This window comes from Mustela erminea, chromosome 15 (assembly GCF_009829155.1).
Source record: "Mustela erminea isolate mMusErm1 chromosome 15, mMusErm1.Pri, whole genome shotgun sequence".
Classification (NCBI taxonomy): domain Eukaryota; kingdom Metazoa; phylum Chordata; class Mammalia; order Carnivora; family Mustelidae; genus Mustela; species Mustela erminea.
The window spans coordinates 53,180,896-53,208,232 of NC_045628.1; the positions used below are offsets into that span (position 1 = coordinate 53,180,896).

At 39.0% G+C, this 27,337-nt stretch overlaps 1 protein-coding gene across 2 annotated transcripts in view; it reads right to left on the reverse strand.

Annotated features, from left to right (window-relative positions):
- Nucleotides 1-27,337, reverse strand: part of VWA8 (von Willebrand factor A domain containing 8) — a 322,073-nt gene that overhangs the window by 64,766 nt on the left and 229,970 nt on the right. For both annotated transcript variants that reach the window (XM_032315220.1, XM_032315221.1), the window contains 2 exons: nucleotides 21,340-21,421; nucleotides 17,367-17,571 (listed from right to left, as the gene is read on the reverse strand). In XM_032315220.1, coding sequence (XP_032171111.1) covers nucleotides 17,367-17,571; nucleotides 21,340-21,421 — 287 coding nt within the window. The remainder of the gene's footprint in view (nucleotides 1-17,366; nucleotides 17,572-21,339; nucleotides 21,422-27,337) is intronic.

The following is a 27,337-nucleotide window of genomic DNA, read 5'->3' on the forward strand; positions in this document are numbered from 1 at the left end:
CTCCTTGTAAGAGCAGAGCTTCCTTCAGCTTTCGTCTGCCAGTATCTCCCTTCCTAGCAATTGGCAGGGAAGAACGGCCAATCTGACTTGTCAAAGACCAGGACATCTATTGGGTTAGACTTTTTTGTTTTGTTTTTTTTTTTGAGGGTGCAGAGTCATTGTGCATTCAATGTGTAATAGGCTCCCTGGTATTTCCTGCTTTGATGAAGTGAGAAGACCGGTATATGACTTCTCTCCATTATGGGGACCCAGCTCTAGCCCCTTGTTAGGCTCCCAAGCAAGCAGATGCCTCAATGGGACATGAATTCTGCTTTCTTCAGGGAGCTTGCCGTTTTGACACCAGCATGTTGTTAGAGATCACACGTGGCCAGGGCGCATGGACATCAAGGAAGGAGAGATGAATTCAGCTGGGGGTGCTCAGTCTGGAAGGGTGAGAAACAGAAGCGGATGGTGGGCATTCCAGTCAGAGAGGATAGAGTGAGGAAAGGTCATGAAGATGCGTGTAGAAGAGTGTGTGGAAGTGTTCTAGCTTCATCATTCTCCTTGTTAAGAGCAGAGAATTTTGCTTTGTCATTCATAAAATGCATTAAACAAAATCACTCTGGGACCAATTAGATTCCTCTGCTTACAATTAAGAGCTACATTGTTTCTCATTATAACTTACGCAGCATACAAACTAAAAAAAAATTTTAAAAATTTGATACACTATGACTTTTCTTAGAGGATATGCATATAACTTTGGAAGAAGAAACACAATTTTTGTCTCTTTATGCCTGGATATTTTGAGGTATTTATGTTTATTTTTCTCATTTTCCCCTTTTCCTTTCCTCAGATTTAGGTAGATTCCATTTTTTTTTTAAAAGATTTTATTTATTTAGTTGACAGACAGAGATCACAAGTAGGCAGAGAGGCAGAGAAAGAGAGAGGAGGAAGCAGGCTCCCTGCTGAGCAGAGAGCCAGATGCGGGACTCGATCCCGGGACCCCGAGATCATGACCTGAGCCGAAGGCAGCGGCTTAACCCACTGAGCCACCCAGGCGCCCCAGTAGATTCCATTTTTTAATCTCAGGGTAGGAATATAACAGGGCAGAAAACAGAAGTAGATTGTCCATCATTTTGGCTTTTATATTCTAAACCAGGGGTTGGCAAACATTTTCTGTAAAGAGCCAGGTAATACATTTTTTAGGCTTTGTGGGCTATGATCTATGTTGCAACTACCCAATTCTGCTCTTGTGCAAAGCAGCCATAGACAGTGAATGAATGCAGCTATGTTCTAATGAAAACTTTTTCTTAAGGACACTGAAATTTCAATTTCATATTATTTTTACATGTCAGTAGATATTATTCTTTGATTTTTTTCAACCATTAAAAACCTAAAAACCATTCCTAGCTTATGGCCATACGAAAGCAGTGGTGTAATTTGTCAATTTTGCTTAATTCCATTAGGAGAACGTAAACATTTTGCAGAGCAAGGGAACTGACCAACAGAGGTAAGTTACCTGAAAAAGCTTGTAAGGGAATAGGGCTTCATTTCCTGACACAGCCCCTCCCTGGTGAGAAGAAAGAGAGATGTGTGGGTCCCAGAGTATTCTGTCATCCCTCCACCCACAAAAAATTCTGAATTTGTTGCCATATTTTTAAATTAATGAGATTTCACTTAAAAATCTGGATTTTGGTCTTCTCTTGAAAATGGCCAAATTGACCCTACATCCTCATATAGAAATAGCCAAGTTGAGCCTTCTTTCTTAGTTGGGGGCATGACTTCCTGTTTACCTCAGACCTTCCTGGCATGTGTCCCCCATCCAGCACCTGTAAGCACTTGATCTCCAGGGCAGAGAAGGAATGATTTTCTTCTCTAAGTGTACAGTCTCCACTGAAACCAGTCTTTTGGCCCTAAGGAAGCCATGTGATGAAGAGGAATAAAAACATGGCCTCCTGGGTTGGAAAGATCAAGGCTCAAATGTCAGTTTTGTTCATTGCTTATGAGAGTGACCTTGGGCAAATTATTTTACCCAACCTCAGAATAAAACAATAAAATTGCAATTGTAATGATTGTTCGAGAGAAAGTATTGATAGCGGCTGGCACATCCTGGCAGTCAATTAAAAAAGAATCACTACTATGGAGAAGTTCTCTGATGTTTCTCTCAATTTTAGGTTTTATCTTCATTCCTGCCTTTCACAGAAAGGCCTAAAGGATCAACTTACAATCTATCTCATTTTATATATCAAGAGATTAAGGCCCAGAGAGACAGTGTGACCGCCTAAAGCCACACATGAGTGGTCGAACCAGGAAGAGGATCTGGATCTCTTAATTTTTGACCTGAGAAAATACCTCAGTGTATGCAACTTCACTAAAAGCGCTGAATTCTTCCCATAAAAGCCTTTCATTTAATAATCAAAAGATTTTCAAATGCAAAGAACATTAACTCAAATCTTCTGGTTACCCTAACTACACTTTTTAATTACAACTTCCAAATATAGAGAAATGACAACAGTTATTAGTTACTGAAGTTCTATTAGTCACCTGAAATTATCTGAAATATTCCTGTTCTAAGCTCACAGACACCCTCATGTGGTCAGCAGAAATACCAATTTCAGCCAAATGAACAAGAAAAATTTGAAGCCTACTTAATGATCAACTATAGCAAGATGGATAGATTGCCATCAAATAAGAGTAACAGTCATTATAATAATATTATTTTAGGCCTTGGCCAATGGCCAGAGGAAAAATTATTTCTCTGTCTCTGACCAAATCTCTAACAAGACTTAAAGATTCTAATGGTTGATTTCTTAGACCTTGTTCGCAAGACAACTTTGTTACAATTAAGAAAAATATTCAATACATATAGTGGCTATATTAGCTCACATCTTTGTAGATTTTCCTCTGTTATATATGACTATGAATGACAGAGCACTCTGGGACTCTCGGAGTGTAACTGGTATGCATACGTAGTTCATCCTGAAGGTTCTACTAAAACGTCTCCTGTCAAACTCAACTAGAAGGTACAACTCAACTAGTAGGAGTAGAAGGGCTAGGGTTTATCAGAGGAAGCTGATGAACTGTAAACATTCAAGCTACTCTGGAGAACCGTTCAAGAGGGTAGGTTAATTTGGTGAGTTGGTTAAATGGAAGTAGTTTAGAATGCTTCTTTTCTATTAACAGGTTGATCTAAGTCAATAGGCAGTCACCAAAGTAACTGCCCAAAGAAATCATATTTCTACCAGGACATAGAATCAGAGGCAAAAGTAACTGAATCTATTTTTTGGTGCCACATATTAAAGAAGTAGGAAAAAAATGAGGCATGTCAAAAGGATAAAGAAGCTGGCTTGAAGGGGTTCCCATTGGCTAAATCTGGAACACTCTGAACATCCAAATAAATAAGAATGGCAATAGACTATAACCTGTTAAATAAGATAGAAACCTATGAGGTAATACTAATAAAAAACAAAGGGGTGGGGGTCCTTTCTTAGCATAAAATGCCAACTGATAAATGTAGGAGGACTGACTGGCAACCATAGTGCTAATGATTGATTCAAATAAGAATCACTGATGGATGGTAAAATTAGAGAAAGCAAGCTTGAGGAGAAATAAAGAGATTTATATAGTCTTGAAACAATGGCCACAGAAGACATACATTAATTATGAGAGGAATACTATTAGCTTCACAGTGGAGAAACACAGAGGAGATAACACTGTACCCAGATGTTCAAAGTTAACATCACCAGTAACAGGACAAACCAACACTGTGCCTCCTTGCAGGACACACAGAGAAAAACATGGCGTCATTTCTGTGATATTCCTGCCATGGATGTATAAACTGAATCTAAAATGAGGAAACATTAGCTACACTCAAATTGAGGGATGTTTTAAAATTAAAAAAATTTTTTTCATTAACATATAATATATTATTAGCTCCAGAGGTACAGGTCTGTGAATTGCCAGGTTTATACACTTCACAGCACTCACCATAGCACATACATCCCCAATGTCCATAACCCCACTACCCTCTCCTTCCCCCTTCCCCTGGTAACCCTCAGTTTACTTTGTGAGATTAAGAGTTTGAGGGATGTTTTTACACAAGAATTAGCCTATGCTCTTCAAAAATGTCAAGGTCAAGAAAGCCATGGAAAGATGAGTAACTGTTCTGGATTGAAAGAGAACACTGAAAGTGATCCTGGACTGTGTCTTTGTGCTAAAAAGGATGCTAATTTGAATAAGATCTGTGGACTAGACATGATGATGTCTGGTCACCGACTTCCTGATTTTGAGGTCGGTACTGTGGTTATGTAGGAGAGTGCTTTTGTTTTGAGGAAATACTCACTGACATGTTTAGAGGTAATGGGGTACCATGTCTACAGCTTACTTTCAAGCGGTTCATGAAGAAATACACATGGAGAGAAAGAAGAAGTTTTAAAACGTATAATTAGATATGGTGAGGAAAAACTTAAAAAATTATTTGTTGACACCTGAAGACAGAAATTACACATAGGCTTGAGTTTAAGGCTCTGAGGGGGAAATGCTTTCCCTTTCTATTGCTTTTATCAGCAGTTGTCCTGGGTGAACGATATGCTCTTTTCAAACTGACCAAAATTCAGAAGTGACAGTAAAAAACTCAGAGTGGGAGAGTCAAGGCATATTTTGTAAAAAATACTCTACTGTAACTTTAGAAAGGTTATATATATAAAGACATATATTAATAAACATAAAAATAAGTAAATATAAAAATACTTCCTACCTACCTACCTACCTATCTAAATATTTCCGGAGCTGGGCTTGAGTGAGAAGGAGAATTATATTCAGAATCTTGAAGTCTGTTTAATTGCAAGAGCAGTCAGAAGCTTATCCCTATCGTCAAACCAGAGAGATGTACAGATAGTTTTTTTTCAGAGTTTATTTATTTATTTGAGAGAGAGCAAGAGAGAGCAAGTGAGAGCTCACAAGCAAAGGGGAGAGGCAAAGGGAGAGGGAGAAGCGGACTTCCCACTAGAGCAGGGGACTCATGACCTGAGCTGAAGGCCACCCAGGCACCAGGGCAGCTAATTTTTTTAAACTTCTAAGTAAGTATGGTCTATAGGATAGAAAAAAACATTGTACTTTAGTATTAAGAGAGCCACAGTAACAATAATAGCTTCTATTTATTGCTGTGAAACAGTCCTTACATATTTGTTTGGAACTCTATGGGTTAACTCAAACCAGATTTAGAACACATGAATTTGTTTCTTATATTTTGACAGGGTTTCCCCTTTCTGGGCAATGACTTATATATGTAAATACGACGGTAGAGTGGCTGAGGTAATGACTCACAGCCAAATGCGGCACTTTCCCCTTTGGTTCGCACAAAACGTAGTTATGTTTTAGACTTCCCTACCGGGGCTCTAGGGATGTCATTGCTCTTTATGGAAAGGATTATTCAACCCATACCAGCATTGCGAAATGTAGGGCCTTTAACAGCATTGCGTTCACTTCTTAGAACAGAAATGTCTAAAAGAAAAAAATAATGAAAATGATCCAATATCACGAAGTTCTTTTCGCTGGGAGAAAGACCCACAGTAATGGCATCAGAGCACTGTCAAAAAAGACTTGACAATTACATTCAAAACCCTCGCAACTGGAAAGTCTCACAAGACACTTGTAACTAGAGTGTTTATTTCTGTCCTACATGTGTTTAGAACACCAAGCATATATGTCTGAGGTATTTGCTCTAGGAATTAAATGAAAGATGAAATTAATGAATGCTATAGATCAATCATTGGCCTAATTATCTTCAGATTGCATTTGCTAAGACTCATGTTTCATGAATATCATGCTGAGTGCAAAACACAGTAAATCTGACAATAGTTCTAGCCTTCAGGAAGCCCTAGCCTAGAAAGGTCATTAGTTGTCACTTGTAAGAGGGTGGCTCTAGCTGTCAAAACTACCAAAAAAAAAAAAAAAAGAAATCACATGATCATGGTTTTGCTTATTCAGCATTTCTTTTGGGGTATTTCCCTTATTCTTAATTCCTAATTTTGTGGTTCAGATGGGAGCGATAGGGTCCTCACTCATTCCAAACTCTTAAGAGTAAAGACATGATCTAGGTCTGGCCAATTAAGATTATCTGACCCCTTTGGTCAAAGTGATTGGTTCAGGATAGGCAGGTGACCTCACAGGCCTACTGGAATATCCCTCAAGACTTCTGCTGAAATTACTGGCAAAGATGTGCCCCTTTTGCTGGGATTGTCAGCTACAAGAACCATGTATTGCTAGCACTACTGGGGCTAACTTTGCCACCAGATGGAGAAAGGCTTTGTAAGAATGAAGCCACTCCAGAAAAAAGTAGAGCCAGGAGGGGAGAGACTAGGGCACATGAGCCAATAAATTCCCTTTTGTAGCTTATGTTAATGTGAGCTGAATTACTGTCACTTTTAGTGCTCTATGTAAGCATCACTTTTCATACTTTTTCCATAATAAATCTGGAATCAAATGCAATAATAGGTCCTCTCTTCAGAGATCCGGGATAAATTATTCTTTTAACTGTCAACCCTTGCATTGCAGATTTATTCCCTGAAGTCATACATGCCATGCAATGTGGCTGTATCCTAACCTGAGTCAGGTTCAGAATTAGCATAAAGGTCTTGTCGTAAGAGATCTACTACACAAAGTCCATGATGAAGTGAGTGAAGAAAACCAGGAATATAAAGACTGGCAAATGGAGTACCCAGGTGGCCCAGCTGATTGAGCATCCAACTCTTGATTTTGGCTCAGGTCTTGGGGTCATGGGATTGGATCCCACACTCTCTCTCTTAAATAAATAAATAAATAAATAAATAAGTAAATCTTTAAAGACTGGTAACTTGCTGAAGTATTAAAAAGACTTTGAACAGATCTGGAGACTACTGGGTTAAACAAATTAAAGAGGTTTCTTTACTGGGACTTCTCAAAGCCATATATTTCCTAATTGTCATTTCATTTCTAAGAGGCAGCTAAATTATACAGTGTCTTCCAACAGCTTGAAGATGGATTTGTTATTAAAGAGGGTTCTGAGAATATGCTTTTGGAAATATCGGTAGGTTTTTCTAAAAACAAAGCTCAGTTGTTACGATCATTTTCTCTCTACTCTTCTTAGCATCTAACCATTTTCACGGTTACAGCTAAAACCTCAATAGTGTGCTAACGATCATTTTAACTCTCACTAGCTGGTCCACTGATCTATTTCTAATTACCAAATGTACACTGTCAGTGAAGTATCTCACCATTACCTCAGATAAAGCATACTCAAAATGCTTGAATCCTATCTCCTCTCCAACTTTCCTGGTTCCTACAATGATCTGCCATTTTGCCAGGTATCCAAATTAGAAACGTCCATCATGTCTGGCTCCATGTCCCATATGCAGCCTTCCTCCATCAGATCATACCCATGTTCATAGTTGCCCTAGTTTACTTGGGGTTCTTTCCCAGACTGCACATCACTAGCAAGTCCATCTTCCTAATACAGCCTTCAATCTTCTGTTTTTCCTATTCAATGCCCTACAGCAGCTCCGAGGCAAAGAAACCTAGAAGCCTCATTGTACCTTCACGAAGCCTTCAGGTGACTCCTGATTGCACCAATCCCCAAAAGATATCCTTTGCATTTTAGTTAGGTTTGTCTTATAATTTGCTACAGATACACATAAACAGACTAACATCCTTTCAGTTGCCTTTAAAAATGTCCTGCACCAGCAAGACAGGGCTGAAACTAAATCACACCCAGTCTTCTGAAATCCCCCCAGCCAGAGTACATTTCTGGTGGCCACAGACCCAGCTCTTTCTTCTGCCCCTGCTCTGGTATACCCTCCACTGTCTCTTTGGCATAGGTGGTATTCAACCTGGATTTGCCCTCTGGGTTTTGAGCTTGCATCACACTGGCTGTGATGCTTGCTTACGGTTCCTTTGCTCTCTGCACCAGGTCACTCCTGGATTTGGTATGATCCAAGCCTATGGCAAAATTCATCTTATTAAGGAAACACACAGGGCTCATTTGTATCTATGCCTATGGTCATGAATTTCAGAATGCCTGGAATGCTCTGACCTCTCCTTTTGAACTATCTAAAGATAAAATAAAATAAAGTAAAATAAAAGTGCAGCCCAAGCCCCATTTCCTTCACTTATAAATTCTGTCTGCATACCAACTTCTCTCCTGGACTATTATGGCACAGGGCCCAAACTCCCCGATTTTGATACTACTTCCTGCTGTTTCATGACTATCAGCCTCATTCTCTCCAATCACATAGCACAAACTCCCTGAGGAGAAAAACCATGCTCTATATTTCGCTATTTCCGCCATCTCCCCACAGGTCCTATGTTGGTGGGTACAGAGCAAGTGCTCCACTGGAACATTCTGGATGGCTGGGTCCCAGGGGACTCGAATATCTATTGTTTGTCCATAATTTCCATAATTCAACAGAAGACCACCAGCCCATCTCACAAAAAAACTCTACAGCTAGGATCACCACCATCTCTCCGGGAGATTATGGTTTGTTGACTTTCCTGAAGCCAGGTCTAGAGTATATGTACTGTTATATGAAAATTAACTAGTAATATGGGGTGTGGTGGGGGGAACCAACAGAGCTTTTAAAGAACTGAGATTCAATTAACAGAGCCATTAGACTGTAGATCGACATGACAGGAAAACTTCTTCCTCACCAAAAAAAGTATTTATGATGGCAAATATGTAATCATATTTGGATTTACAGGTGTCAATTGTTGATGGAAATTTGTTGCTGGAGAGCCATTCATTAGTACATATTGAAATTATACTTAAAAAAGTCTTCATTATATTTATATGCAGACAATTATTGATGAATCAATTAATTTAAAAAGCACAGGGACGGTTTTTTTGTTTTTGTTTTTGTTTTTTTTTGGGTACACAAACATGGCTGAGATAAGATTGATCCTTGACTGGTTAATTAGATAAAATCACGAGAACACAGCAGCTTGGAAAAGAAAAGCAACTTCTAAGTGAATAAAAGGCCAGCTTCCTCTGGGACAGACCAGTGAGTCCAGTTCCTCTGGCTTTTGGGTCCCAGACAGTTTTCTGCTCTGCCCTATAGCTTGTAAGCTTCACACTCCTGCTCCAGAAATACTATGCGTTTCTCTAGGGGATCCAATGCTTTTAGCAGTTTTCTGATGGAAGCGGAGAATACTGACAGCCTTGCTAGGCTGTAGATCATGGGGGAAATATACGGGCTGTGCTCTGCCTGCAAAGTGACCAGAAGTCCGTGAGAGAGACCCATTTTCCTACCTCTGTCTTCCTATCAGCAAGTCCTACAGAGGTTCATATGAAACACGCTCTAGAAAATCGTTTTAACCCCCTACAAGGCCTTGTGTCTTTTAACTTTTAAATATGTTATAGAAATTGGAGACTACTAGCAAATGAATGGCCAACCCCTTCTATAGAATTTATTTTTGCTACTACTTTTTTCCTCCATGTAGCATTTGTTTGTTTGTTTGGTTGGTTGGTTATTTAATTCCAGGAGAGTTAACATGCAGCATTACATTAGTTTCAGGTATAGGATATAGTGATTCAGTACTTCTGTACTTGACTCTGCTCAATTTCCAAGACATCTTTCCTGTTCTTTGAAGGGTCCTATGTTAAAACAGCACCATGTTTTTGTTTTATGACCATGATATTTTCTTCTTCTCCGACAATATCAACTGTCACTTTGTGAAATATTCTTCTTTCTGCATCCTATTTTCTCTGTTCATTTGTTTTGATTTCCATTTTTCTTTCTTTTTTTTTTTTTTTAGAAGATGCTATCCATTAATATCTAAGAATAAGGGGCTGAAAAATTTTTGCACAAGGTAGGTCTTGACAACAAGTGGGTCTTCTTGTAAAGTAACTAGGAAGAAACTTTCAAATATTAGTAGCAGAAAGGCTTTTCTCTTGGACATATCAGTTTCCAGAAAGGATTTTTCTACTCTTCTGCTCAAAGTATATAAATATGGATGCCACCTTCATGGGATCCAAATAAGAAAAGCAGACTTTCATTTTATTTTCTTGTTTTCTATGTGGTCACACTCTTGTCCTAAATTGTATAGATCTCCATGACAGCTCCTGTTTCTGATCAGTCTAGAGAAGAGCCAGTGGCCCAGGTGCATAAGATAGAGGAGAAAATTTGGCTCTCTAAATTGTCCTATATAGCCTTTCAATTAATCTTCCAACTTCTGGTGCCACTCTGCACTCTCCAACCTTCAGAGGTCCATGGTGTCTTCAAGTCCTGATGTCCTGATGCTTCGTGGGCTTCTGCAGAGTATAGCATCTTGGGTCTTACTGGCTTCCCCTTCTGGAGGAATGGGTTTTAGCTTTCTCCGGATGATAACTCATTACCACCCACCCATTTATTTTCCATCCTCCAAGTGCTGTTGCGTCTCTAGTTCTCTTTGTCTGGTGGGGTTTGTACTTCTTTTTGATCCTTCACTGTTTTTTTATTGGGATTTTGGCAAGAGACAAAACTAATCACATGTATTGGATTTATCAGGAGTCCCTTCCCTCTTCCAGAAAAACTGGGTTTGGGGATTATTTCATCTTGGAACTCCTTCCAAAGATAGAGTCAAATTTTTCTGCACTGTCTTCTGAGAATTTGATCATTCTCCAATCAGTTTATTTACCACCTTGCACTACAGTTTACTTGGTTGTAGCTCTACGTGACTGTAAGTTCCCTGAGTCAGTACCTGTACCTTCTTTCTTTCTTTCTCCTAGCAATTCTGGGTGCTCAACAAATGTTAATTAAATAAACAAAAGAATAGTTGGAATTATTCAAAGAAGAAATGCTGTCTGTGACCTGACCTTGAGAGAAAATTGAAAATAAAAAGAGAGACATTTTTTTGAATGTTGTAAGGAGAGATAAGAGTACGGCCTATGGAAAAACTAAGAAAGACAACTCCAAATTTGACTTGCTCTTTCTACTGTTTTCAGGATTCAGGCTAAAGATGATGTATATTTTACTGTGTATTTTTTGGTCCTGTCCTAATTTGTCTTTTGAATAAGGCTAAACACCATAATTCATTGCTGAGAATTTTTTTTATCATTGATTTCCTGCTTTTTTTTCAAGCTGACAGGTTTCGGCACAGACCCTTTTTAATTCCTTTTTTGGGCCTGACAAAACTTTTCTTAAACAGGATTATAAGTAAACCACACATCTTATAACACTAAGATGGTGAATTATGTAACTCATTGGGTCATGATTTAATATTAGTTGTTTGAGGAACAGAAAACCTCTTTTTAATTTGGCTTTGTTTCCATATAAGCATAAAAGAGTTCTATGGCCCAATATTACCTAAATTCTAAGTTTCTAATTTTTATTTGTTTATAGAGTATCTCTGTGTTAGGTACTAATGCATTTCATTCTTAAAATAACTTTGTAAGGTACAGTGCATTGTACTGTCTTTATATTATAACTGGAAAGTAGAGCCAACAGGTTGTACTGTTTATGAATAAAATTACAGTTTCATTTACGAATATAACAGCAAAGTTTTATTTCTAGAGTCATTGTGATTGCACAAAATATATAGATAATGAGCTCAGAATCCTAAAAATTCTAGACCCATTGCTTGTCAACATATTCATTGCATTCGACATCTCAATTTATAACTGATATATTACAGAATTAATTTATTTTCCTTATATACTTTAAATATTGCTAAGATCACTTCTTTACTTGTTGATCATGTTGTTAAATAACATGCACTGGAGCGGGGGGGTGCCTGGGTGGCTCAGTGGGTTGGGCCTCTGCCTTTGGCTCAGGTCATGACCTCAGGGTCCTAGGATCGAGCCCCACATTGGGCTCTCTGCTTAGCGGGGAGTCTGCTTCCCCCTCTCTCTGCCTGCCTCTCTGCCTACTTGCGATCTCGCCCTCTGTCAAATAAATAAATCTTAAAAAAATATATGCACTGGGGTATAGTAACATATAGAATAATGATATTAAGGTTTGCCATGAAAGAAAGGAGTTAGAATACTTCTGTTGCTGATGATTTGAAAAGCAATTTCCTAAGGTTAGGTCTTTTCTACAATGAGAAGGCAAGATGATATTTCTGTTTTTAATGTTAGTTTAAGGCACCATAATGCCCACAGTTACTGTGATTTAGAGGATTATTGTTTTTGTCAGATAGATATGCATAAAAGGTTAATGAAAACTCATGACCTCCCTGAAAGTCATAGGCTTGTTGATTTGCTTGTCTCGGGGAGGTGGTTGCTCATTTAATTTTAGTTATATTTAGCAGTTACCAACAAAGTTGTGATCTAATGGAAGTACTGCTTCTGGATGAATGTCAAAACCAGCTGGTGATTTCCTTTGGAAATGGTGTTTCTAAAAAAGGCAGCTTGTGCTCATGAACCCACAAGCGTCATCGTACTTGAGCGCAGACTTCTTCCCAATTCCTTGTTCAGACTGAATTCCTGGTTTAGAAGGAGCATCGCCAATCTATGACTGGGACAACGGCAGGCTTCAACATTTCCCAAGGATAATGCGACACCAACTTACCCGTGTTCTTAGTACTTCTTTCCTTTTTCTGTTGCCTCTCTCTCTCACCTACATTTCTGTTGCCTGATTTCTGAAAGACCTTGCAGATAGGTAACTGTGATAATTTTCCTAGTGGGGCGGGGGGGGGGGGTTTAAAGGTTTAATCAAGACAGCGGCACGCTGGAGCCTGACTGTACCACTTTGTGAGAGATAGCTGCTAAATACTCAGGCATTTAGCAACTAGATTGTTAACCTTCGGTGGCTTGAAATCAGCCACCGAGGGAGTATTCACACCATGGAAATTGGTAAATATTATAAACGACCCTCCCCTTCCCTCCCCAAAGAGCTGGTCTATCAGCACACCACGGGGTACTCCTCCTCTGCCATCTTGTATTTTCATTAGAGACCTTATTCAAATCTTTAAGTCTTATTCCAAATCTAGATTCAAAATGAATTTCTATGGCTGGGAATTTCTCTAGCAGGAACATGGGAAAATCATTAGAGGTCTTGTTCAAATGCTACCGCATAGGCAAGTGGCTAGAACATCTTGCTGAAAACCAGCTCTACTCATATTGCTAGGAGATATGGTGGGAAATTATTAAAAAAAAAAAAAAAAGCGGGACGCCTGGGTGGCTCAGTTGGTTAAGCAGCTGCCTTCGGCTCAGGTCATGATCCCAGCGTGCTGGGATCGAGTCCCACATCAGGCTCCTTGCTCGGCGGGGAGCCTGCTTCTCCCTCTGCCTCTGCCTGTCATTCTGTCTGCCTGTGCTCGCTCTCTCCCCCTCTCTCTCTCTGATAAATAAATAAAAAAAAAAAGCATTACCTTTTGAGCCAAGGAAGATTTCCAAAGATACATGTACATATAGTAATCCTATAAAATATGGGTTGCTCTGTAGTAATGACCCACTGAATTAGACTGTTAAGTATTTTCAGAGTTACTGGCCAAAGTGAAGAATGAAGTATAAGAGTGAACTACGAACTATCCTCCTTAAAAAAAAGAACTGCAAGCCCCCTCACATGTGGAGAGAACAGTCTGCATACTGCAAAACTAAATGTGCTATTAGAGGTCCAGTGAAATGATCTAGTGGTTTCTAAAACCAGAAGCAGGACTTACTATCTTACCGTGATCTTAAAAAAAAAAAAATCCTGTTGAGCTAGTAGTTAAAGAAAAGGACAGGATTATTCACCAAAGTGCAGCAATTCACCTTTACTCATATTGCTAGAATGTCTTCTTTAAATGGGGGAAAGGATTAATGGTGCTTAATATAAATTATTTATCTTTTCTATGTATTTGTTTCATGCCTGTACTAAGCATCTACTGTGTACTGGGCACTATCTTCACTGTACAAATGAGTAAGTTCTAGTCCCACAGTGTGTTCCAAAGATTCTATCCATTTTACAAGTATACAAAGGTCTCAGAGAGATTCTACCAATAATATATAGATGATTTACTTTCTAATTAGTTTACTGTAATTAGACAATAACATTCGGCAGCTATAACCTTTTAGCCTTTGTGCTCCCACAAGAACAGTCACCAGGAGGTTTTTAGAGAAGAGGATCTGAGTTTTGAAGAAAAGTGGGCTGTAGCTTTAATAGCCTTCTTGGGACAAATCCAAATGTAGCTAAACAAAAATGGAAAAATATACTTTATAGAGAACACTGAAGCACGGTCAGAAAAATTTTGACTTATAATTAACACATGCTTCTGAAAATATGGAGTCTAAAAATAACAAATAGGAATTCTTTTTTTAAAAAAAATATTTTATTTGAGAGAAAGAGAGCATGAGCGGGAGGAGGGGCAGAGGGCAAGGGATAAGCAGACTCCCCACTGAGCAGGAAGCCCCATGTAGGGCTCCATTCCAGGACCCTGAGATCATGACCTGAGCCAGAAGTAGATGATTAACCGACTGAGCCACCCAGGCGTCCCGTAAATATGAATTCTTAATTATGGACTTTTAGAACTACAGTTATGCTGACACTTTGAGTTTGTTGTTTGCTGTGAGAAAAACACATGTTCCCATCAAAACATGTAAAATTAATGAGCACATTTTATATGCAGAGCTCAATAAATACTCTCTTTCAAACTGTACTCATGAAAGAAAACTATCAATGAATTCATTCGGCAAAAATAAAAATTCAAAGCAACAATGGCTATAAGAACTAATAACTCTAGAAGGCTGAAATGTAGCAAGATGTAAAGTAGAGTGATAAAGCGTGTAGCTGATGTTTATCTAAGTATCAACAGTTCTGATCCCATGCAGAAGAATCAGGGAAAAAAGTGGGTCAATAAGGGGGGCATGGCTTGCCAGGCTGTTTGCCTGCCTTCACTGCTGACCTTAAGGAACATCTCGTGACCAACAGGAACCACTCAAGGCAGGCGTGTGTACACCCCCCATGCAAGCAGGCCTGGGGCTGCCTTAAAAGACTGAAGTGCCAAGCAGGCCTTTCAAATTTCCAGGATGTAAAGTAAATCCATTTCGCCACTAGGTGGAGATCGGGTTACTCTGCCAGGAGCAGGGAAGGGGTGGGCACTCAGCCAGCATTAAGGATAGTCCCGAGTACATACACTTTTTTCTCAATATTTCCAAGAAAGGCATTTTTCAAGGTCCAAAACCAGGAGTAGACATATGCCGAATAAAGGGCCCATTAATGAGGAATAGCCTGAGGGATCACACGGTACGGGAATTGAAAAAGGCACATTTCTGCTTGTTAGAACCATTGCTCTGTCATGGTTCCTTATTTGGATTTGGTTGTGTAAACTACTCGTAAATAATCACACCAACTGGTCTAAATAAGAGCAATTAAATATACAGTCTCATTATTTACCAAGCAGGGAGAAGAGGAGAGATGTGGCCCAAAACTAAAACAATGGCAGACCATTTGGATAATTAATCCTGTCTGTTTACACATAAAGATGCAAGCTCACAGTCTGTTTCTCGGTTTGAGTACATATATAAATATATATTTCAATATCGACCAAAATGGATTCAGGAACACAGAAATGGAAGGAGAAAGTTGGATAACATTTATCCTAAGTTTCTAAGGAAAACCAACATCCAATTCTCAAACAGGTAACTTTATTTCTAAGTACGTCTTATTTCTGCTACAGCAGAACTGTGAACTGGAGACATAAAGTTATACATTTCCTGGAAAAAGTTTGGTTTGGGAAGGATCAGATGTTGCCTTGAAAACCACAGCCAAGCATTTTGATTATTTTTGGGATATTAGAGAATATATTTCTATTCATTTCTAGCTTATTAGCTATAGATATTCATTCACTAAATACTTATTCAGTTACATTAAAAACAAATGAATAACTTGTGACAGATTAAAAGAACAATTCCATTTTCATCAAATAGCTTCAGTGGCCAGTGCAATTTATATATGAGTGTGATATACACAAACATATTAACTGCCTACTGTGTATCAATCACTACGCTGGGAGTTGGGAAAAGGAAGATGAACAACAGAGTCGGGGAAGTCAGGGAAGAGAAGAGTATACGGCTCAAATGCAAAGAGGGGTTAACTTTTGTAGCCGTCAAGACCAGTTATGAAAATCATGAATAAAATTCCTTTTTTAAAGTTCTATTATGGAAGAAGCCACAATCTTGACCCTTGGAAAAATAGGACCTTTCATCTCTATGACATATGAGAGATTGAAATAAAATATAAGAAATACAAACACATTAGTATTTACTCTTAGGCCTCAAGCACTGTAATGAAAAGAGGAGATTAATTCACAAGAAAAAGAAACTAATGCTTAGAATAATAAGAGAATCAGAACCACAGTTAATTAATTTTCTAATTATTGTTATGGATAGTGACCAACAGTCAGTCTGTTGCTATGATAGCTTCACTGTACTTAATGACATGTTTATTTTAGAGCAATACATTTGTTTTAGCTTAATTAAATTAATATATTCATACCCTTTCAAAAAGTTGAGGTTGCTTGCCAATCTTGACCATGTTCCTATAAACTTTTAAGAATCTGAGAAAAATATGTATTATTCATTCACAAATCTAAACCTTTCTCCTTTAAGGGAAATCACAAAAATAACCACATAAAGGAGTAATTATTAATCAGATATCAGTGGAATAGTTGGTGGAAATTTTTTATCTTGCTAATTGGTTCTTTACAGAGCAACACAGCTGGCAGGAATCTATTTTTCCTTCCTACCTTGCTGGATAAAAATGAAATGTAAACAGCGAAGTTTTCTTCTAAAGATTAAAATAAATCAATTACAAATAAATCCTTTAATGATATGCTTCAGTACTTATGGGCACACAGCTCTCCTCGTTGTTCATGGGAATTCCAGACAGCAACTAGATTAGCTGGGGACTGAGCCATTTCTGGAGCTTCCTCTCACTTTGGTGCCCTGTTGCCATGTTTCTTTTCAGTGCAGGGTTGGGGCAACTTTTGACCACTGCTAAGTCAAGATGCATCTCTACCGGATGTGCCATTTACTCATCTTCTCTAGGTTATAGGTTTTGGCCCTACGGTAATGGGCTATATTTTACATCAGTATCTCTGCTTCCTTGGTAGCATGAGGACATGCTGAAGATGACGGCAGTAACGGTCAGAACAGATGTGAAGGTAGTGCTGGAAACTGACTACTACTGAGGTTAGACAACAAAAGCTGATTGTATTTTCATGCTGTGATGTGAGGGACCTGAATATTTAGGCACTGACCATAAAAGGGGCACATTTTAACTTTTTCACTCTCTAGAGGGATAGGTTTGTCTTTCTCTATCATGAGAAATTATTTTAGCTATTAAGGAACCATATTTAAGTTTTGGGGTCAGAAGTTTCCACAACTGTGGCAGCTGCAACTAAAAGATATACTTGAATATGCACCTGCATATAAGAGGGGAGGTCAATTTGAGTGGTACCTGCATATGTCTGTCACCTTCTCGTCCAATCATGTTTCTCCATTCCATGAGGGATCGCTGCAGATGTTCCAGTCCAGTTTCCCAGAGCCTGATATGACCTCCCATGTCAACGGTAACAACGCCACCTTTGCCCCACTCAGCTAGCAGAGCATCTGTGTCCGAAATAGTAGAGAGCCATGTGGTATACGGCGAGAGATATTCTGATCTGATAAGGAAATTACAGTAATCAGTAGCTAGTTTGCCTAATTTTGGTTCATTAAACTTGCCATAAAATACTCTAGTAGCAAGCACATTAAAAGACAGCAAGAGAGCCATCTGTAAGAAAAAAAAATACACAGTTATCTATTGGTTATTTACATGTTTTCTGTATTTGTGGACTCCCGATGATGCTAGCATTCACCGTCAGAAGGAAAAGAACGCTAAACCGTCTCAGATCTCATGTGCCTGCAATGCTGGGCTCACTCCTTAGGGCTCTAAGTTTCAGTGTAAGTGCTGAAACTGAAAACTGATATCTTGTCTATGGGCTTTAATTGCATTTGTATTTAATATTTTGCATTTTCGAACTTAGGGAGTTACAGGAATTTATAACAAGGAATTTATTTCTCATATTACATATTTCATACATATACATATTTCCTTTGTTATATATTCATTTCTAGGGATGCAGCTTTTGCCTATAAGTCAACTGCATACTTCCTTTTTCTGAATATAGCTCTCACTGTGCAAAAGAAACAGATTAGAAATTCTAATTACCAGTGTTGGCTGTCTAAATACATCTGATATTTTCTATATGAAATAAATGGACTAAAGGGATAGTCTGATCAGATAATAAAAACATAATAAACCATCAGTGTAGACCTGGGAAAACCACTATATGTTGGATAAAATCTTCTAATATTCTAAAGAATAAACCAAGGCTACTTTGACCTTTCTTCCCAGTCTGCCTTAGACAGAGTGACCGAGCTAGCTACTCTGGGACACAGAAGTTTTAGAAAATGTTAATATGTAGAGGATGATAACAGTAGTATGGGTCCCAGGGTTTCAGAACTACTTTACAGGGCTAGAAGGACTCAAAGAAGGTGACATTTGATATAATACAGGATTTACCTCATGGTGCTCTCCCCAAAAACATGTGCCTTAGTAAAGAAAATTAATAGGTACAGATGGTGAAGTAAAGGGCTCTCCCAGAACAATGAAATTTATCTACATGAAACAATAATTTTTGAGAGTCTTCCAAGAGCACTCAAGAAGACAGACTGTGGAATACTGTATTTACTGGCTAAATGTTTAACTCTTTTTACCATGAAACTTGAAAAGTCTATGGGCAATTTCTTCAATATGTCAAAAAACAGTGCTGAAAAAAAGTCACGTATTTACCACAATTTGCTCCCCAACTCTAGAATCTCTTCTTTACCTTGTTTTAAATGTATCTTCTCCTTACTACATTATAGCAAGGTCATTGAAGAATGCATAGAATTATAGTAGAGTGAGGCCCAGATTTCCAAACACCCACAGATGAGAGCTAGGCAGTATCATTTTACAGATGTAAATAATACAAAAACTTGAGGAAAAAGACTCAAGCTTTACTGGGGGCAAAAGTGATGTATTCATTTTGGCCCTGTAGTTACAGTGTTACTGTATTTTCTGTTATTTGAAGTTAGCCATCAGATGGAAAATTCCAGCTATCTAGCGGAATGCTAAATTTAAGCAACTAGCAGGAAAACTGAAATCCAGATGGGTTGTTCTCTTGGATTGCATATATGCCAAAAATGGCAATAGCTAATCTCAAGAGAAATTCAGGATATACTGATAATGAACAGACTCCAAATCACATGGCACTTGAAATATGGCAAGTCCAAACGGAGATGTTCCAAAAGTATAAAATACATAACTGATTTCAAAGACTAAGAAGAAAAAAGGAATGTAAAATATCTCATTAAAATTTTTATATTGAATGTGTCAAAATGATAACATTTTATGTTTTTAAATTTTTTCAAAAAATATTTATTTATTTTAAGGAGAGAGCGTGCATGATAAAATGATAACATTTTAAATACACTGGGTCAATAAAATGTGATTAAAGTCAATTTCACCTATCTTGTTTTCCTTTGGAAAAATATGGCTAATAAGGAATTGACAATGACACATCTGGCTTGCATTCTGTCTCTGGTGGGCAGTATGGAGGCTCTGAAGGACTGCCTTGTGGTGTCCAGCTAGCCTGGGCTCTTTACACAGCTGCTCTGCCAGATGTTCCTTGCACGGCAGGTATCACGTAAGGTTCACACAGAAAGTTAAGAGAGAAGAGCAATGAAATAAAAGCCAGGGCTAATGAGAGAGCAATTAAGAGAAATACTGGGAAAAAAATTATTAATGCTTTTAGAAATGTAAAAAACACAAAGTTGTTCTTTGCTTTTGTTGCTTGAATTCATAGTGTATTTTAATAAGCATATACTTCATATGGAACGAGGAATTTCCCCAAATGACTAAAAGCCATTTTCCATTAAACTGACACATTAAGGTGCTCTAAGAAGGCATATTTATATATGTTGGAACAAGTAAAGCTATTTTTTGAGTAATGCTTTGATTACTTATATTTATTGAACCTGATTAAGGGTCCTAAGAAATGAGTTACTGTGTACTGTCACGCTGGGCTGGTTTCTTCTAGGGGGTTGGAGGAGTGGCTGGAAAGTGGCCTGGTGATGCTGAGGGTGACTTTCTCTCATGCTGGAAGGCTCTCCAGGCTCCTCTGTTAGAGAGTTCAGGTGAGGTTTTCTCCCTGTGTTGTGAGGGCTCAGTCGCCTATAAGGAAGTATATGTTATGAGGGGATGTGGTGTCAAACTAGGCCAAAGCAGAGGAAAAGATTCGAAGGAGGTGCTGGCTGGGGAGCAAAGTAAGGAAGAATGAGGAAGCTGGGCCAAATAGACCAGAGCAGGTGTGTGGTTCAAGAGGGAGATCAGGAACGGACGCATCCAGAAAGGGACGGGCTACTAGTGAGGACACTATGATCCTCAAGGGTAGAAACCAAGAATGTAGTTTTCCTTCTGTGTCCTCAGTCTAGTGGGTTTACATACCTTGCTTCCATCACTGGACAATAACAGAAGCAGTGAATGGTCAGGAGTTCCATTCAGAATCTCTGGAAGCCTTTAGCTACTGAATAGCCTTCAGAGCATTTTTAAAAACCGTTTTAAAAAATGCTATTTAAATTCATTGACATTTTGAACACATTCACCTCTGAAAACTAATATATAAAGTTAAAAAATACAGTGAGTGGTTGCAGCTCGAGAGTATTATGCTAAGCAAAATAAGTCAGTCAGAGAAGATAATTACCATATGATTTCACTCATATGTGTAGTTTAAGAAACAAAACAAACAAGCAAAGGGAAAAAAAAAGAGAGAGAAGGAGAGAAACCAGAAACAGACTCTTAACTGTAGAGAACAAACTGATGGTTACCAGAGGGAGGTGGGCAGGGGGATGGGTGATGCAGGTGATGGAGATTAAGGAGGGCACTTGTCGAGATGAGCGCAGGGTGGCGTATGGAAGTGCTGAATCACTGTCCTGTGTACCTGATATTACACTGTATGGTAACTAACGGAAATTCAAATGAAAACTTAGAAAAAAATAAAGTTAATAAGATGAAAATTTTCTCCAATACTGAAAACACTGTTTCAAGTACAGAAAAATTTATCATTGGGGATCAGTCAATGACTAGATCAATGATAGAGAAATGAAGCCCTCAAAGGCTGTTAGACTTATACCTATATAACGTTTGAACATTTTTCCCAAATGAAAATAAAAATAGCAGTAAAGCATGCAGAGCAGCAGCAAGATACAAGCTAACTGCAAGTGGGGGGCGGGGGAAGAGCTTTGTTCTTTCAGGAGACAAAAGCACAGATTTATTTGGAATGCACAGTAAGACTTGACTTGCTCTTGATCTGACATTCGAAATGAGAATAAAGGTGAACGTGGCTTACCTGGGAACAGGGATATATCGCAGTTTCTTTGATTGAAGGTCAGTGATTTCTATATAACCAGCTGTTTGCGGAGGGGTCACGTCTGCAAACAAGTCATGGTATGAGCTGAGTATTAAATTACTGCATGATACTAACGTAAGACCAGCAGAAAGCACGAATGTTGCTAGAAGTTGAATGAAATTACCAGTGGCCTAGGACAGAGCTCTGAGACCCACCTGACAAGGTCCTGGGCCAAATCTAGTCTGTAGGGTTATGTTTTGGTCAAGAAAACACAAAGACCATCAAATACATGCACATCAGACCATGGTTCTTTACTGTCCAGAAATGACCTGAGTTCTTTTCTTTGTCTTTGCTGGCTTTCCAAGACGAGCCATTTTAGCACTTACAGTTTATTTAAAAAGATTTTTTCACCTGAATTCTGTCTTTCCTTCCTAGGAAGTCAAAACGACAGTACAAACAGCCATTTTTGTAACTGGACTGGCTGGGAATAAAATCCCGACTCTGATATTTCCGAACCGTGTTTTATGCTGGTCAGGTTAGGTACCTCGCTTCTTCTGTCATTTGTAAAATGGGGATCACCACAGGATCTGAGCACCACAGACATTATTTTGAGGATTAGATGCAGTTAGTGATTAGAAAGCACTTAATTAGTAGGTGCTCAACACGTGGTACCTGTAATCATCGGCCCCACCAAGACAGGAGAGGGTGAGGTGAACATAGGTCTGTGCAATGAGGACTCTGGACCATGGAAATGATGAAAGGGTCGGATGGGGAGAGGGACAGGGTCTGATATACGGAGGCCAGGCCCCCCTCCCTCTGATTGTGGAATTGTTTCCCAGCCAATTCCAGGGGTCTGCTGACTTCTCTTCCAAAGCCCCGAGAACCACCACTGACCATCATGTGCTGCCCCTACTGTGTGCCAGAAACTCTGCTCCGTCTTTCTAGGCAGTTTTGAATCCTGACCACAAAGACTCATGATTCCCGCTTGAGTGAGGAGGAAACTGAAGCTAACAGAAGTGTGAGGGTAACGTGACCTGCTTGAGGTGACACGGCTGGAGAGTGACAGAGATGGCACTCAAATCCAGGCCTTCTTGGCTTTGCAATCTCTGCTCTGTCCACCCCTCCAGGTGACTCCTGCTTAAGCTGACCCGAGGGCTATGATTTTGAAAATAGCCTCATTTTAGAAGATATGGGCCATTAGTGTCTTTAAAAAAAAAATCTCCCCTACACAGAACCCATACTTTTTAAAGATTTTTTGTCTCTTGTCCATCTCTTATTACAACTTCAGGTTCGAATGAGATGTCCAGGACGTTCACACTGAATTTATCCAATGTCGTTTACAAAAAAAAATAAGAAAGTAAGAAACTTCGTATTTTTATTTCATGTTTGTAGACAGAGGTTTTTGAGTAGACCCTCTAAAAAATTAAAAACTCAAAATATGTCTTATTTATTCAACAAACATGGTTAGGTTTACTTTGTACCAGACACTATACAAAGTACTGAGGAGAAAGAAGGAGATGGGATTGCTGCCTCATCTGAGGAGCCCACAGCAGAAACAGGAAAGTTCCTTACAAAACAAAAACAAACCCCACACAACAAAACAAAACCCACCAAGTGGGCCTCTGGAAACCCACAGGCCTGGGGGTTAGGTATGAGCTGCAGAGCAAGGCAGGCAGGAGTGCCAGAGGTCAGAGGGTTAGGAGGCAAGGAAGGTAATGTCCAGGGTAGCAGAGGGTAAGAAAAGAGAGTTCCTATGGTAACCTGACCACCCGGGTGAATTGGCCATCCCTAGATGGCCATTTATATAAAACAAGCATGCTTATCGTCAGTCACACACAGCCTGCATTGGAAACGCTGCCTGGGACGGGAGGTCAGTCTTGGATAAAGTTTTGCACCATATATCACTTTTGACAGTTCCTGCTGCTAAGACCCAGCCGAAGTGGGTTGAATTATTTATAGACCCAGGTTCTTTGCCAAAAATGACCAGTTATTGAAGCGGCTGCCTCATTAACTGACTTACATGTTGGCTTGTCACTCACGGGTGCTTTTTCTTCGTAAGTAGTAGCGAGAAGCTGAGCTGGGGCTGTGGCCACCAGAGCTTTCAGACGGCCCGTGAAAGCGAAGTAAGCCAACTTATTTTAAAATATCTTTTCTTTCACTGTGCAAATTAATTCCATGGCATAAAGAGGGTGAGAAAATGCAGTAATGGCTGTGTCTATTTCAAGAAGGGGAAAGTAAGAATTTTACTCCTGGTGCTAAAAAATATTTTCACGTATCAGAAAAGGCACTTCGTGGCTATAAAGCGCTTTTGAAAGCAGTATTAAGGGAGTGGTGGTGGAAATGGTAAGGGGGAGCACTTGAAAAATAATCAGCATTGATGTTTACTGATTTGAAAACGAATCAGCTCAGAATGCATGACTGAATTAAGGAAGTGAACACCGTGGCCAGATTTCCCTCCAAACTTGGCCAAATCCTTGTCTATCCATTTTAAACGTTTCAACACTGGAGAGAGGACAGAGGCTCAGTAAATTTCCATTACATTTATAATCCAGGTGGATTTCAAGGATAGGTATAAGCTATGCATGAGCATGAGTTCACTAACGTCAAAAGGGAAGTCACGGCTGCGTATTTAGCGCACCGTTCCCGCAAACGGTTGGGACAGCTATGTGCACAGCGCCAAGGTTAGGAGGAGGTATAAAAGTTGTCAGGCAAAACAACCAAGAACAAATTCAAAGGGAAGATAAAATTATATTAAAAAATTCACTACTTTTAGCAATGAAATTCTATGTACATCTGTTAACTACCAAGTTTAATGCATTTCTGTGTTCACAGATTAAGAGTGATGTGTGCCCTGCAATCATGCCAATGCCAAATCTTTGAATTTACTCAAAGTTCAAAACACAGATTATCACTTTTAATCCAGAGTTGTTATTTTGTGTTTGAAGAGCTGAGGTCTGTGATTAGAAAGAAAGAAAGAAAGAAGAAAAGAAAAAAAAGAAAAAAAGAAAAAAAAAGCAGCTAACAATTAACTAGGAAAAAAAAGAAAAAGACTGGAAGAAAGCAGTAAATCTCTCCCTGTCTGCATTAAATAAAAATTATGCCATCTTTATGAAAGCCACCAGGAGAATAACCTCTATAGTTTCCATTGATTTCTTTAATAAAAGGCTGATCTGCACTAGTTCCTGACTAATCAGACTGTTGGACTCTATTTACTTAAAAAAAAGGCCAAACTATTTTTTATGCCCGTGTCAGCTCAATGACTGCTTCTTAACCAGGGCAAAGATTTCTTATGCCATTATCTTTCCTCTACTACTCTGGAAGTTCTATACTCTACTCCTAACTTACTGACACACAAACTTAACATCGTTATCCTTCCTCCTGAACAAAGTAAGGCACTTAGAACACTTTAACATTAGTCACTCCTCTCCCTAAGTTGTGGATTATAATTGTCTCATAGTTTTGATATATGCTTTTTAAAATTTCATGAACTTTTATTATTTTTGTTTCTTATAATTGATGTTTATTAGCCACATATTTACTACTTTCTCAAGTGTCCTCATCTGAACTGTTGATTCCTAGGCCTGTGCACAGCTATCCTCCTGGCATCTCCCTTGGTCATTCTCCTAGGAATTTTTTTTTTAACAGCCCACATTTATAAAATTCTTCCTGTGTACCAGATACCATGCTAAGCACTTCATGTACATTTGAAATACTTAAGGAGTATTACTTAAACAAATGAGGGGAAATAAAATTCCTAGCAACCAAGAGAAAAATGGTAAAAGATATAAACAGGCAATTCTCAGAAGAGTAAATCACAACATATGAAAAGATTCTCGGAGTTATTAAAAATTAGGGAAAGATAAACTGAAACCATAATGAAAGGTCTGATCCCTTCAAGAATACATAAGGATGGGGAGCATCAGGACCTCTTTAATGCACCTGGAACAACATTGGGAGACAATCTGGTAATTCTAGTCTTAGATATGTACCCTGTGGACTCTCAGCATGTACACAAGGAGAGGGGTACAAGGATACTTGTTGCCCATTATCTGTAACAGCAAAAACTGGAAAGTGTGTGTAACAGAGACTAGATGAATCAACTGTAGTGTTCTCCAGTGAAAGTAAATGAAGAAGCTATCAATAAAGATGATGACAAAGACCATCTCCTTTGACCGAACTCTTGTGAGCTCCTTTGGATCCTCTTCCAACTTTTGGGCTTCTGTGTTCAACTCTGTACCGTTCACTTTCAGCAAGAGTCCTTCTAAGTCCTTTTAACCAGAACCCCCACCCTCCACATGTGATCAGGTTCCTCGCCCTCCACCCTCCATAATCACCCTGGCCTGCCCTCAGCAAGTATCCTCCGGGGTCAATTTAGCCTCAAGTCTTCTTTTCCCTGATTTCCCTTCAGTAGTTTTCTATCTATTGATCCCTACCAACAGTTAGAAGATCTATGCACTCACTATCAAGTGGTGTCAAAGCTAGAAAGGAATCCAGTGTGCTAGTAGTGGAGGGATGGACACAGAGATCAATGGAACACAACTGAAGATACAGAAATAGACGCAAACATATGTGGTCAGTTGATTTTCAGCGGAGGTCCAACAGCTGAAATTCAATAGAGAAAGGACAGATCTTCCAGCAAATGGTGCTGGAACAAGTGAATATCCGCATACAAAACAATGAGTCTCAATTTACACCATGCACCGTATTTAAAAAATTACCTCAAAATGGAGCCTTAAATGTAAAATCTAAAACTATAAAATTTCTAGAAGGGAAGTTTTCCTTTCATCAAAATGGGAGAAGATATTTGAAAAGAATATATTGGGTAGTGGACATGTACCCTGAATATATAGGGAACATACAAAACTCTTAAAAAAAGCAAAAACACCCAAATAACCCAAGGGCAAAAATCTGAGACATTTCACTAAGGGAGGTATATACGACAAGATGCTCAACATCATTAGGCACTGGGGAAAATGCAAATTAAAATCATAATGAGATATTGCTGCACACCCACTAGAATGGCAAAACAGACTATACTGGCAAGGAGACAGCAGAACTTCTTTGCTGACAGGAATGCAAAAGGTATTGTCACTTTGTAAAACAGTTTGGCACTTCTGTCATATAATGTAAAAATGCCATTCCTACGTTATTGTCAAAAAGTAGAAAAGATCCAACTATCCACCAACTTGTGAGTGAACAGACAAAGTGTGCACATCCACACACGAGACTACTACTTGGCAATAAAATGAACTACTGGCACACACAACGATAGAAATGATTCTCAAAGACATGATATTCAGTGAAAGAAACCAGAGTTGAGAGACCATATACTGTATGATGTCGCTTATATGAACATTCTGGAAAAGGTAAATCCATAAGGACAGAAATCAGATTGGCCAGGGGACAGGGAGTAGGTGGAGAGGCTGACTGCGAGTAGCCTGGGGGAGGTTTTCAGGGAGATGGAACTGTTCTCTGTCAGTTCTGGTGATGGTAACAAAACTGTATGTGTTTGTCAAACTCACAGAACTATCCACAAACTGAACAATATATAACCTGAACCTTAATAAGAACAAAGGCATACTTCAAAAATATCACTGTGTCTGATGCGTGGAGAATGGGAAAGAGTGGAAGAGGAAACACCAGAGGCTGTTGCAATATTCTAGTTTAAGATGGCAGTGATTTGGACATTGGTAGTAGAACTTTAGTCAAGTGGGTGGAATCAAAATATATTAGTAAGGTTGTATCAAAAGGACAGGGTAATTTATGATGGGGTTAGATAGAGAGGATGAGGGAGAAGAGCTATCAAGGAAGCCTCCCAGGTGTGCTGAGTTCTAGTACAGAATTTTTTGTATTTCCTGGAATGGTGTCATGCCCCTGTACCTTTCACACAGGGTACCTCTTCCTGAAATGATTCCTTCATTTGATTCACTCCCATTCATCTTTTCAAGGGCCAGCTCATAATCACCAGTCTGGACCATAAGCTTCTCCTTTTATAGAT